General features: G+C 44.9%; 1 protein-coding gene across 1 annotated transcript; it reads left to right on the forward strand.

Annotated features, from left to right (window-relative positions):
• On the forward strand, positions 1–8,798 carry LOC120915529 (indolethylamine N-methyltransferase-like). The gene is made up of 3 exons (XM_040326102.1): positions 1–222; positions 5,874–6,081; positions 8,246–8,798. Exons 1-3 carry the CDS (start codon positions 72–74, stop codon positions 8,676–8,678), a joined length of 792 nt encoding a protein of 263 aa, XP_040182036.1. The 5' UTR covers positions 1–71; the 3' UTR covers positions 8,679–8,798.
• Positions 8,799–15,356: the final 6,558 nt, after the last annotated feature.

Here is a 15,356-nt window from a genome sequence, read left to right on the forward strand (position 1 = left end):
ATTTATCCCACACATTAGAAGATAAGAAACACAGTGGAAGATTTCTTTGGTGGAGATAACAATATTACAGGATGGAGCCCGACACTCATAAACTCTACCATGTACACGGCTTCCACTCCCGGAATTTCCTAGATGAGTACTGTTCCAGTAAACCAGGAATGCCCTTTGCTCACGAGTCTTTTATGTATCCTATGGAGAAATTTCACAACGCATTTTGCTCAGGTGGGTAAAGCTCTTTTTTATAATAAATTCATTGTGCATGAAGTATTTATTAGGAGAAATTAAGCATAACTATTGATTTGCAGAACGGTCTTGTACAAGTGAAGATTTGACTGAAACAGAGAGTGAAAGAATCATATCCAGAAGCGATTCAGTTCGCATGCGCCGCGCTTTATAAGTTTTTCATTCATTCATTCATTCATATATATATAAAACTCAACGTGTCTGTGTGTGTATGTATGTATGTATGTATGTATGTATGTATGTTCCAGCATCACGTCCAAACGGCTAAAGATATTAACATGAAACTTGGCACACATGTTACTTATATGTCAGCAACAAACATAGGATAGGTGGTTTAACCCTTACCCACCCCCATTTGCCATGGTCGGGGTTTTTCTTTAAAGTCCCATTCAACTCTATGGGAAATACATGTTACTTCATAACTTCCAAACGGCTGTACATATTTCGATAACACTTGGTCACATGTTACTTATATGTCCACTTAAACTATAGGATAGTTAATTTATCCCTTAACTACCCCCATTTGCGAGGGTCGGGGTTTTTGTTTAAAGTCCCATGCAAATCAATGGGAAATGTATGTTCCCACATAACGTCTGTACGCCTGGAGATATTTCAATAATACCTGGTACACATATTGTCCAAACGGCTAAAGATATTAACATGAAACTTGGCACACATGTTACTTATATGTTAGCAAACAAACATAGCATTGGTGGTTTAACCCTTACCCACCCCCATTTGCCATGGTCGGGGTTTTCCTTTAAAGTCCCATTCAACTCTATGGAAAATACATGTTACTTCATAACTTCCAAACGGCTGTACATATTTCGATAACACTTGGTCACATGTTACTTATATGTCCACTTAAACTATAAGATAGTTAATTTATCCCTTAACTACCCCCATTTGTGAGGGTCGGGGTTTTTGTTTAAAGTCCCATGCAAATCAATGGGAAATGTATGTTCCCACATAACTTCTGTACGCCTGGAGATATTTCAATAATACCTGGTACACATATTACTTATATGCCAAATAAAAATATAAGACAGTTAAATTAACCCTTACCTACACCCTTATATAAAAGATGGGTATATTTATATTACTATGATTTTCCTCCCCAAGACCGGGCAACGCCGGGTATTCAGCTAGTATTTAGATAAACCAGGTAGAGACAAAGTAGAATTTCTGCTGATCCATTCTTTAGGAAAATCAAAAAGCCCTCTAGTGGCACAATGTCACTGCTGCCAGGGCTTCAATCTTCACAAAGTCTTCTTTCTGGGTTCACGGACTCTGTCCGCTTGAATGGCTGAGCCGCGATGATGCGCACAGGAGTCACTGTCTCAGCACACAGCTCTGAATGGACAGCACTGTCCTTTCAGAGTGCAATGTGCATGCACCAGTGTCATCACTGGCTACCAGGCCCGGACTGGGACAAAAAATAGGCCTGGGCATTTTAGACTTGAACCCTGGGCGGAGGAGGTGGGGATGGGGGGGGTGAGCATTCTCATGGGTGATTGTGATGGGATATTCATCCTGAGAGACAACCTCAGACCAGAAAAGAGACATGCCCAGACCATCAAAGAGACAGCCTCAGTCCAGCAAAGAGACAGTCTCAATCCACCCCACTTAACCACTGATACAGAGCGGGACTTTGGCTGTAGCACACACTGGATCAGTTCAGTGCACTAACCTTCCTCCCTGTGCAGCTGTCACATTGTGCCAGTGAGAGGCTGCCATTGTCCCGAGTGCAGGTATATTTCCAGCGGCTGGCAAAGGAGGTGTCTGTCCCCTGCAGGTACTTCTCTCCCACCTTCTTCTGCACATCCTAGCTTGTTGGCTCTGGCCCTGCTTCAGGCACGGCCGCATAGCGGGAGGTAAGCGGTGGCCGCGGCCTGTGTTAGCCCTGTCCAAACCGCAGTCACTGCTTATCTCCTGCTATGTGGCCTGGTCATCAACAGGCTGCTCTTCTTAGGACATGCAGCCCGGAAGCCCTGGCCCACTAGGCAAATGCCGGTCTAGGTGTAAAAGGGGTCCTTCTACCTTTGTTCAGCATCACTCACATTGTGTAAGACTCCTTTCACATTGAGGCTTTTTATAGGTGTTTTTGCGCTAAAAATAGCGCATGTAAATCGCCTGTAAACTGCCTCTTCTGCAGCCCCAGTGTTAAAGCGCCGAGTGCTTTCACACTGGGGCGGTGCACTTGCAGGACAGAAAAAAATATCCTGCAAGCAGCATCTTTGGGTCGGTGGGGGAGCGGTGTACACACTGCTCCCCCACCGCCCCTGCCTATTAAAATGAATGGGCGCCACTTTCAAATCACTTTGAAAGCAGTGCTAAGCACTTCTGGGGGGGTTAAAAGCACCCCGTTAGCTGCACCAAAGCGTCTCTATAACAGCAGTAAAGCTTGGCTAAAACTAGCAGCGATTTATCGCTAATGCCCCCACTGTCTCAGTGTGAAAGGGGTCTCTAAGAGGGACTGACCAAAGCAAGCTTTCATCATGAATAGTTTCAAACATTGGCAGGCAGTATACAAAATAAATAAATATTGGCAGACAGGATACAAAAAAACACATTGGCAGGCTGGCATAGTGTTACTTACCTTTCTGGCAGTCCAGGCTCTTATATGACATCAGGCAGAAGGGGTCTGCTCCAGCTCCTCCCCCTTTACGGTCACATTTCCTCCATCCAGAGCTCAATAGGAGGCTGGCCGGATGGCTGCGGAGCCGGCTGTGGTAAGCGGCACCGGCACAAGGAGCAGCTCAGCTGCCTTGAGAGTGGGTGCCCGGGACCATGCCAGAGAGACATACGGCCCTCTCTGTCGGAGCTGGTTGCAGAGAGGTTGGCGGCAGGTGTGCAGGGATGGCACAAGCAGCTGAGAGTCGGGAGATGTGACATGCAGCCGGGTACATGCCCAGTGTGCCCTATGGCCAGTCCAGGCCTGCTGGCTACTACTAAACTAAATATCTCCTAAACGGTGCATGCTTAGGAGATATTAACTGTACATATAGGTAAGTCTTATAAGTCTGTAGGTATAAATAAAAAAAATTACTTTACTACCGCTTTAACTTGGGGTGGAACTCCGCTTTAACTCTCCGACGCCCACCAATAACTAAAATATCAGTTTTTATTAAACTGACCTATAAAAAATATGCCCTCTTCTTGAATGGCCTATATTTATATTTAGATGTAACACAGTTGTGCTTTAACTGTCCTGAATTCAAATGCATTGCATATTTGTTTTTGGGGCTGTTCGGAGTTGGGCACTCACCTACATATCTGGTGGACTTGTCCAATAGTTCAGACCTTCGGGGAGGAAATGTTTGAATTGGCTTCCAGAATGTTTGCATTAAAGCTACATCTTAACTAGGATTGTCCCGATACCACTTTTTTTTAAGACCGAGTACAAGTACCGATACTTTTTTTCAAGTACTCGCCGATACCGATTACCGATACTTTTTTTCTAATGTCATGTGACAGTGGCACATATGTCAGTATTTTACAATTATTTGTTATGTTTTTTTTACGATGCTTTCTTCTTTTTTTTTAGGGGGGAGTGGATGGTGTCAGTGTGTTTTTTATTTTTATTATTTTTTCCAATTTATTTATTTTATATTTATTGCAATTTATTTTTATTTTTTTAGCACTGTGGGGGGCTTGGGTGAGATGTCAGGGGTCTTAACAGACCCCTGACATCTCACCTTTGAGACAGAGAAAGGGACTAAGGACACAGATTCCCCAGTCCCTTTCTCTGCAGTCTCAGCTAAAATGAATGGACAGGAGACAGAGGCAGGAGGGGGGGACACGGGACATGCAGCATGGAGCGCCGACAGCACATAACTCGGGGGAGAGCAGCAGCACGGAGGACACAGTGAACGGAGGACACACAGCATGGAGGACACAGAGCACGGAGGACACACAGCACGGAGGACACAGAGCATGGAGGACACAGAGCACGGAGGACACACAGCACGGAGGACACACAGCACGGAGGACACACAGCATGGAGGACACACAGCATGGAGGACACACAGCACGGAGGACACACAGCACGGAGGACACAGAGCACGGAGGACACACAGCACGGAGGACACACAGCACGGAGGACACACAGCACGGAGGACACACAGCACGGAGGACACACAGCACGGAGGACACACAGCACAGAGGACACACAGCACGGAGGACACAGGCATCGGGTAACAGAGCATGGATGAGGACAGCAGGATCACGGAGGGGGACACTGAGTGCGGACAGCAGCATCACGGAAGGGGACACACACGGAGGGGGAGAGCAGCATACACCCGCCCTCCCTGCTCGCAAACTCTGCCTGCCCTCTCTGCTCAAAACCCCTGCCCGCTGACCAAGTATCGGGTCAGGCATCGGGAGCATTTGTGCGAGTACAAGTACTCGCACAAATGCTCTGTATCGGTCCCGATACCGATATTAGTATCGATCCTGATACCGATACTATTATCGGGACAACCCTAATCTTAACCTAACTACTGCAATACTCAACTTGAAACCGGAGTGCATAACGCACACCCAATTCAAACTTTTCGTTCAGCTCCTTACAGCTGCAAAGTAAACAATAGCAAAAGCATGGAAATCTCCTTCATTTGTGGTAGCTGAGATGGAAAGTATGATGCACAATTCCATGATTCATGCGAAAATTATGGCTATAGAAAGGGATCAGATCCCCAAATTCTAAAATGATGGCACCCATGGGTGAAATACCACTTACCATCAACCTTTGACGAAAATGTTCACCTGCCATGGTAGATGATTTTTGAATAACCATATTATATCTCGTGATGGCTTTTGGGTCAACCCGGTGGACTCCCTCCCCTTTCTTCTCTTTTCTGCTCTCTCTTTTTCTTTACTATAATACATTTTAACCCCCCCAATCCTTCTAATTATTTTAAAGCTCTTGATCCTTCAGACTATAACTTTCTTTCTCAACTTACCTATACTAATTTCAGTTGTTCTAGTTAGACATTTTTATAACAGAGAGGGGGTTATTTCCGAAAGGCAAATCCACTTTGCACTACAATTGCAAACTACAAGTGCAACGTGCACTTGAAATTGCACTGAAAGTGCACTTGGAAGTACAGGCGTAAAAAGCAGCATTTTAGCTTGCACATGATTGGATAATAAAATGACCAAAGCTAATTCGAAATTCAAAACATTTAGAAATTTGAAATTTCGAAAAATTGAAATTTCGAAAATTGATAAATTTGAAAATTGAAAAATTCGAAATTCGAAATTTCGAAAGTTGAAAAATTCGAAATTTATCTACCCCTCAGATTTACAGCAACTGTACTTCCAAGTGCACTTTCAGTGCATTTTCAAGTGTGCTTTGCACTTGTAGTGCACAGTGCATTTGCCTTTCGTAAATAACTCCCATTGTGTTCTCATATGACTCTTTACACTTCAGGTTATCTTTTGCATGCTTTGAAGTCTATCAACACAAATTGTAACGAGCTTCATTCCTTTTGTCATATTTTATTTAATGAATATATCTGTTATGCCTTTTTATGAACTTAATGAAACCACTTTAAAGGAAACAAATGCATTGCATAGAGACAATTCCACAGCTCTCCTTGAAGGTTATTTTGAATCTTTTACTGCAGGTGACTTTAAGGGAGACGTGTTGATTGACATCAGTATTGGTCCCATCATACAACATCTCTATGCAGCGCAGGAATATTTCAGAGATATCATCATTCTCAAGCCTACTGAGCACTGTATTGTAGAAGTGAAAAAATGGACAGACAGCCGAACCGGAGCATTTGATTGGTCACACACCACTACACTTGCTACAGAATTGGCAGGAAAGAGGTGAAGTATCTGCCAGTTTTTTCTCCTAGTGAGGCTGAATACCTGGTGTGATGAACTAGTAGCGTTGGGAGGAGGACCAGACCTATTTTTTAAAACATTTGTAATTTAATTTGTGTATTTAATTATTAATAATATTAATAATTATTTAATTATTGTATTTTTAATTAGCCTGTTCAACTTGTGAGAAGATTTGAAAATCAGGTGATAATATTACGAGGGGAAAAGTTATGTTAACCTAGGATAAAACGCCATTCACGCCTAGGATAAAACAAATCTAAATGCCTAAGCCTTCTTTTGCAATTTTCACGTGTTAGTAAAACCGTACATATCATCAATACTTTGTGCATTCAGGTGATTATAGCTTGTTCTTTTTTAGGACAAATTGGGCTTTCATTTGCTGGTAAATGTTAATGGATATCTCCTGATATTTTTTTTATTATTATTATCAAAGGAAAACTAGCCAAAAATAGTAAAAAAAACACATATTCTTAAATGTAACTATATATTTCTTGTTACTACCATAACTTACCACCAAAGAACTACCCAAAATAAATTCTCCTTCTCCTGACGATCGCAGCGATACATCATATGTATATTTTATGTTGTTTCTACCCGTAGGACAGCCCAAAAACAATAGTACGCATTTTGCTTTTTTTTTAAAAACTGCCTAAACCTACCTAAAACACACTGGCCCAGATTCAAGAAGCTATTGCGCCCGCGCAACCATAGGTTGCGCGGCGCAATAGCTGTTTTGCTCCCGCGTAGCGAATGCCCCTGATTCAGGAACATCGCTACGCGGACTGCAGCCTAGGATATGACAGGCATAAGCCTCCTTATGCCTTCATAACTCAGGCTGCATTCTTGCGTTGTCCGCTAGGGGGCGCGGCCATTGTGATCGGCGTATAGTATGCAAATTGCATACTACCACCGATTCACAAAAGTTGCACGGGCCCTGCGCACGCAAGGTACGGAGTTTCCGTACGGCGACTTTAGCGCAAGGTTGCTCCTGCTATAGCAGGGGCAGCCAATGCTAAAGTATAGCCGCCCTTCCCGCTCGTGAAATTTAAATTTCACGTCGTTTACGTAAGTGATTCGTGAATGGCGCTGGACGCCATTCACGTTCACTTAGAAGCAAATGACGTCCTTGCGACGTCATTTGCCGCAATGCACGTCGGGAAAGTTTCCCGACGGAGCATGTGCTGTTCGCTCGGCGCGGGAGCGCGCCTAATTTAATTGATTCCCTGCCCCCGGCGGGATCATTTACATTAGGCGCCCGCGCAATTTACGGAGCTACTGCTCCGTGAATTGCGGGCATATCAAAATATTTGCGTGGGTGCAGAGCAAAAATCGTTGCCCTTTGCCCACGCAAATATTGCGCGGATCTACCTGAATCTGGCCCACTGACACTGACTGACGCTGATATTAATTAAAAAAAAATCCTGTCCAAAAAATGCTGACCCTGACCTTGACCAAAACACTAACCCACTGTAGTTCAAACCTCGATCCAGGTATTTTTGTTCATTTTTTTTTTTCACACTTTTTTTTTCTATCTCTGCAAGGACAGAGAACGATACAATATATCTCTCTTGTCAATTCACAGAGACAAAAAACACTGGGACGGGTTTTACAGTGACTAAACACTGATAGATAGCCAATTTAGAGGCTATCACAGCGATCAGGTGACCCAGAATTGGTCGTTCCGAGTCCCAATCATTAGAACAGGGCCCGGGGCTCTCAGGGAGACCCAGATCTCTGTGCTGGGAGCGCGCCATGCAACGCGCTTCCAGTATGAAGGGAGATACGCAAATATGCGACCCCACGGGAAAAAGCCCAGTCCAGTGGGGTTACATATTTGCGTACGGTTGGTGTGAAGGTGTTAATAATGCATTAATACTCCACTAACATCAAATGTAATACTGCCAGAAGAATCTTTTTTTTGGGTGTGCAGCATATGATCCCCAGCAAAAAACAGTGAAGGGAATTGGTGGTTAGTGGCTAGCTGTAATGGTTGGAGTCGACACTCCTCTTCCAGTGATATCGGAAAGTCTCTTCTACAGCTCAGAAATGTTAACGGTATTCACTAGTTCAGACCTAATATACTCAATGCCTCTCAGAATATCAGTTAAATGCTTTATGTGACAGGAGATTTGCTTCTTCCTTCCAGTGACCAATGTGAGGAGGAGAAGGAAGTCAGACTCAGGGCGGCAATTACACATGTTGTAAAATTCGATCTCAACAAGGAAAATCTCACAGACCCAATTGGGCTACCACAAGCCGACTGCCTTCTGTTCGTTTGTATTCCGGAAACCATCAGCAAAGACCTTGAAGAATTTGTGAGAAACTTCAGGAAATTCTCAAAGCTTCTAAAACCCGGCGGGCGCATTATGTTTTATGGAGGTTTAAATTGTACATTCTATTTGGTTGGGGGAGAGAAGTTCCATATGGTAAAGTATAATGAAAGTGACTTGAGAAGTATGCTCAGTAATGAGGGGTTTGTTATCACCCATTTGGAGGTTTCCCAAAGAAAGGCTGTGACTGATCTGTCTGATTTTGATTCAGTTGTGTTCTGTACAGCTTATAAAGAACAGAATATTTAGACCTCATTCACACCATGTGTTAGAAAGTGTACATAAATTTCATGAAAGAACAGTGGGGGTTATTTACGAAAGGCAAATCCACTTTGCACCATAAGTGCAAACTACAAGTGCAAAGTGCACTTGAAATTGCATTGAAAGTGCACTTGGAAGTACAGTCACTGTAGATCTGAGGGGGGGGGGGGGGGACATGCAAGGAAAATAAAAAACAGTACATTTTAGCTTGCACATGATTGGATGATAAAATCAGCAGAGCTTCCCCTCATTTCAGATCTACCCCTCAGATTTACAGCGATTGCACTTCCAAGTGCACTTTCAGTGCAATTTCAATTGCACTTTGCACTTGTAGTGAAAAGTGGATTTGCCTTTCGTAAATAACCCCCCATGTATACCAAAAACTGACAAAAGATGCAGAAAGCAGGATTTGTGGAAAACAAAATGCACGGCCCTCTTCCACAACACATGGATGTGAACAGCTTCATAGATTATGAAGGCAACTAGTTTTCATGAGCTTTTATTATGCTATTTTCTGGGTTGTAGTGCATATAAAAAAACAACGGTAGTAATGGGCCCTTAGGCTGGGTTCACATATATGCAAATTGGATGCGTTTTAAACTGCATTCAATTTGTATAACATGTGAGTGTGACCGGCTTCGCACCTGAATCTCACCTGAACCGGTGAACAGAAACGCACAGGGCACCGGACTGCAAACCGCACCGCAGATATGTGAACCCAGCTTTAGGTAGCTATCAATACCCAGAATTGTATCAGCAAGTCATGTATGTACTGGTAGAGTACCTCAAATGTTAAGGCAGTCCTCTGAAAAAAGAGATCCCCAACCACAAACCTGCTTCCAAACTAGGGTTGCCAGCTTTTCATCAAGCCAAACCCGAACACATTAGTGGTGCACAGTCATTTTTTGGGGTGTTTGTTTTAGTATACACTATAGCAGGGCTCAAAATTTCAAGTCCTGAGCTACTAGCCAGGCCTCAAGGCGAACTCACCACCAATTGCCCCACCCAACCCTACTATGTCCTGCCCCATAGCCTCGCCCCTAGACACGCCCTTATAAATTATTGAATGAAATGGCACTTTAATGTTTTATGCAGAATTAAGTTATAAAAATAAATATTAACAACAACTTTATCAGTGCCCAAAAATGCAGCCTGCCCATGTCTACCAATGCAGCACGTGTCCCCATAGCAGCCATTGTCCCCATTGCAGCCTACCTGTGCTGGGTAAGAGAGAGGATAGGAGCCGGATGAGCCGCCGCCGCCTGGTTGTTCAAAGCGCGAGGAACATAACAGCTTTCAATTCAATAGCTGTGTTCCCCGCCGCGAGCCTTCATATACAGCCCCTCCCCCCTTGTCCGGGAAACTTTGATAGACAGATCACCCATCCAATCCTGGGATGGATGATCTGTCTATCAAAGTTTCCTGGACAAGGGGGGAGGGGCTGTATATGACGGCTCGCGGCGGGGAACACAGCTATTGAATTGAAAGCTGTTATGTTCCCCGCGCTGTTATGTTCCCCAGCGGTGACTCTCCTCTCCTCGCTCGCCCCCCCCTGCTCCCAGGCAGCCCACACTCGCCAGCCCTCAAAATTTACTTGCAAAATGCGAGCAGGTGAGTGTAAATTTTGAGGGCTGCACTATAGGATTGTAACAGAGCTATGAGTAAGCACTGGTTGTAGTGCAAAACGTCAGCTGTATGCCCCTGTCTTTGCTGTGATGTGTGGTGTTTGATCACTTTTATCAATAAAAGGCAATCAAGAAGGTTTTTCCAGAGTGCGGCTGTCCAAACATTTCTTTCTACAATAGGATTGTAACAGACCTGGGAAACCTTTGGGCACTCCAAAGAAAATAGTAATGAGGCTCACATAGTGCCCACTCACCCTTCTGTCAAGACCTGTTCTGAACCACATTCCTGTCTGAAAAATGTGTCAATTCAAAACCCGAACTGTCTGGGTGAATCCCAGACAGGTGGCAACCCTATTCCAAAAAACGCTAAACACCAACTTTTTACACTGACACAAATAGACTGGGGCCATTGATATCTAGGCAGGCTGCCAAAGATACAGAAGCCCTGAAGAACGCATCCTAAGACTTTAGAAATGTGTTAGCATCTTTGATTGATTTTTGAGCTAAAAAAATAATAAAAATATTCTGATTCCAGAACTTTTATTTGTTGTGTTTATACACCTTGACTTACCCACTATTTAGCCCATTATTAACTCTCAGTAACCCTAATTCATTTTCATTGACTCTTTCTTCCCTTATTTTCTTCTCTGTTTTTTTTAAAACTGATTTTCTTTTTACTGTTCATTTTTTTATTTTTGTCCATTTGGCTCATTCATTTTTGTAGCTTCTCCTAACATAATTACCTAAAATTATTATTTATTTATTTTCATTTTATTTTTTTTGTAAATAATCTCATCATGCTTTGTACCAGAACCATATCCATATGTTATATGCATACAACGTTTTACATACAGTGGTATTGTGTTCTATCTGTCCGGAAATTGGTTGGTGGCTATAAGCTTGATGCATCAACATTCAGAATCAGGCACATATTTACTCCCTTTGCCACCCCAAGGCTGGGTCCTTCAATGCCGCCCCCCCACACACACACACCATCACAGACCGGTCCAGGGCACAACACATCAGGGTACAGTACAGAGCTCAGCACATCCGGGAATAGCACATCAGGGCACAGCACATCAGGGTACAGGGCACAGCACATCAGGGTACAGGGCACAGCACATCAGGGTACAGAGCCCTGCACATCAGGGTACAGAGCCCAGCACATCAGGGCACGGGCACATCAGGGCACAACACGTACAGGGCACATCACATCGGGGCAGGGGGCATTGTGATTGATGATGAATGGGGGGACACTGTTTTTCTATTTTTTTTAATGAACTTGGGGCGGGGGGCAGAATCTGGGAGCCTCCTTGTTAAAGGGGGCATCCAGATTACGATAAGCCCCCCACCCGCAGACCTCCACAACCATCGCCCAGGGTTGTTGGGAAGAGGCCCACGTCCCCATCCAAATGGGGACAAACTGCCCCAAAGCACCCCCCTATGTTGAGGGCATGTGTCACGGTCCCTACCGTGCCAAGCAGACGGCGAGGCCATGCCCCAAGTGGCTCTGGGTGGTATTGAACCTGGGACCTCTCTGTTGCTGCTTTGGTTTTTTACTTCTAAGGCCCCGTACACACGACCAGTTTCCTCGGCAGAATTCAGCTTCCGACCGAGTTTCTGGCTGAATTCTGCCGAGGAAACTGGCCGTGTGTACACTTTCGGCCGAGGAAGCCGACGAGGAGCTCGGCGAGGAAATAGAGAACATGTTCTCTATTTCCTCGTTGTTCTATGGGAGCTCTCGTCCCGCCGAGCTCCTCGGCGGCTTCAGTGCTGAACTGGCCGAGGAACTCGATGTGTTTGGCACGTCGAGTTCCTCGGCCGTGTGTACGAGGCTTGAGTCACTCCTCAGTTTGGTATTCTGCTTGCTTTCCAGCTAGGTGGTTCTGAATGATGTGCTGATCACCTTTCTCTGGATCTCCTTGCAATCTGCACCTGTCTCTCCTGGTCCAGCCAAGGCAGGTTACCCAATCGACTAGGGTATAAAACACTGCCTCACTCTTAGGGATTTGTCAGTTCATTGTGATTGTCCTGTCATTGCCAAAGGTTCCTGTGTACCTGTATTCCTGTGCTTTGTTTCAGCTACAAGACTGACTCCGGCTTCTGACCCTGGCTATGTTTATCGTGTATTCTGAATTCTGGAATCCCTCCTGACCACGGCTTAACTTTGACCATCCTTTGGCAAATCCCTGTCAAGCCCCCGTGCACAGACTCACAGCCCAGGTAGCTTCTTACTTTGTTACCGTGGGCTGTGTGTATTTGTAGGGTGAGCATACAACTCTGAAATATGGAATCCAGCCAAGGTAAGCCCTTACAGCATGTAGCCTGGTAGGGTTCAAGAGGGGGGGCTCGCTCACCCCCCTTTCCTGGCTTGGCAAACTGCATGCTCAGATAAGGGTCTGGTATGGATTTGGGGAGGAGGACACCAGACCATTTTTTTCAGTTATGGCGTGGGTGTTCCCCTCAAAATCCATACCAGATCTAAGGGTCTGGTATGAATTTTGGGGGAGGGGGGGGACGCAATTTTTTTTTGGCATGGGGTTCCAAAGGGTCTGGTATGGATTGGGGATGGACCCCCACACCGTTTTTTTTTATTGCCGGGAAGCCCACTAACAGCTGATAACTCATCTGTTGTTAAGGACAAGGCGGCAGGCTTCCCGGGCCGCTCCTTAACAACCTATTCACTGACACTGTGTGGGTGATGTTCGGGACCGAACTCATGCTCAGCCCAAACCGCTCGCCCATGCCTACTGGTTAGGTAGTGAACACCTATGAACTTAGTTATTAGAATACTACCCACAACTGTCAAAAGTTGGGGTGCTGTGTAAAATCTACATAAAAACAGAATGCAATGATTCGCAAATCAAATAAACCCATATTTCATTCACAATAGAAGATATTTGTAAAGTGTGCTAAAGTTTATACACAAGGTACTTACATCCCAAAATACTGTATAGGGAAAAATAGCACTGCGGCAATATGGATGTTTATGGTACCACCAGAGAAATAACAACACTTTGGCCCCATACACACGAGAGAATTTATCCGCGGATACGGTCCAGCGGACCGTTTCCACGGATAAATCCTCTCAAAGATTTCCGCAGATTTCTATGCGATGGAGTGTACACACCATCGCATTGAAATCCGCGCGGAAATCCTCTGTTGATGACGTGTCGCGCCGTCGCCGCGATTATGACGCGGCGACGGGCGCGACGCTGTCATATAAGGAATTCCACGCATGCGTCAAATCATTACGACGCGTGCGGGGAATCCCTTTGGACGGATGGATCCGGTGAGTCTGTACAGACGAGCGGATCCATCCGTTGGAATGGATTCCAGCAGATGGATTTGTTGTGCATGTCAGCAAATATCCGATCTGCTGGAATCCATCCCAGAGGAGATTTCTCCGCAGAAACAGATCCGCTGGCGTGTACACACCATAGGATCTATCCGCAGAAACCCATTTGCTGGGATTTATCTGCGGATGGATTCTATCGTGTGTACGGGGCCTATGTATAGATTAAAAACAGGATATTTTATTACAAAATGTATAAAATATCATAAACAATTGGTCATGCCTGAAGAGATCACATTGATATATCTCTCAATATTGATAAATGGTGCTATGAAGTGCTACAGATCAGTTGGTGTAATCTTGGACACATTTAGCCAGTTCTTCTCAACATGTTTTGCGGAATTATCGCTTCTTCAGGAGTATTTGAGAGAATGGATTATCTGCAGAAAACAATAAAAAATACAGCATAACATACAAAAAAATATAGTATATCATGACGTGCCAAAGGTGTCCCTGTCCTTTCCTTACAGCCTGGAAGAACTGGAAACATCCGCTCCGGCTTTCCCTGGATCCTGCTTTCAGTCAGCACAAGCACGCCGCTTAGCTTTGCAGGATGGCTGGAACCCGCAGATGTCTCTGGATCCTTCTTGATTCCGTCCCTCTGTCTCTTCAGCTCAGGGATGTGACACAGGATCGCTGGATGTTCTTTCCCACAGTGTTGTAGGCCCCGCTCTCTGGATCACCTCCTCACAGCTCCCTGTAGGCAGGCCACACGTCCAGAAGAGACACAAGATGGCCACCACAAGGCCTTTTATCTCCTACCCAGCATGCACTTCAGCCCTGAGGGTTCATGGGTAGGTTATTTGCATAATATCTCACCATGTTCTTGAAAAATGAAAATAAATTAAGTCCATTTCACATTCTTGCCACTAGATGGTGCCAAATACCAATTTATCACATTAGTCATAGATTATCACTAGTATAACATTTGAGAAGCAAAAATGCCCACACTACACAGGGTATAGTGATTATTATCATATTTGATAGATACATGTGCTAATATAAATATTCACAAGGGGTCGCTGGGACCTGTGTGCTTCTCTCAAAATTAGAAACGCCATCCAGCATAGACAAGTGAAAGAGATGTACAAAAAAAAAACATTTCCCCTGAGGCTCTTAGAGTAGGGTAACCAGACATCCCCGGTTTTCGTGGACAGTCCCCGGATTGAGGACACTGTCCCCTGACCAAGTCCGTCCCTGGTTTTGTCCCTGGATTGGATTTAAACAGGTGCTGGGGCAATTTTAAAGACAGTCAGTGCAGAATTTAAAAAAAAAATCTGAATTATGGTGTATTTTTTTCTATTATCTGTGCCCTTTTCTGATGATCATGTGCTGGTCAGAGCAGAAGGAATATTTCTTCAGTTTTGGGTGCATGCCAATTCAGCTCCACTCGCATGTTCCTCTGCCTTGGCTCAAGTCCCGGCCAGCCATCTGCCTGCTTATCTCCTTGCCTTCCCTGGCGGAGTGATCTTCCTCCGCTCCCCACCCAGTAGTAGCCGGGGCCTGGAGAGTAAGACTTGACAGGCTGTAAGGCGGGCGGTAAGGCGTCGCTTTAACTGACAATTGCGTGGTCGTGCTACGTGGCTCCCAAACAAAATTGGCAATCGAAGTTCCAGCTGTGTGACGCTCTTGTGACCCCGCCCCCTCTGACGCCATGGGGAAAGTCATAAGAAAGTCCCTGTGTGG

Source organism: Rana temporaria, chromosome 10, assembly GCF_905171775.1.
Source record: "Rana temporaria chromosome 10, aRanTem1.1, whole genome shotgun sequence".
Lineage (NCBI taxonomy): Eukaryota > Metazoa > Chordata > Amphibia > Anura > Ranidae > Rana > Rana temporaria.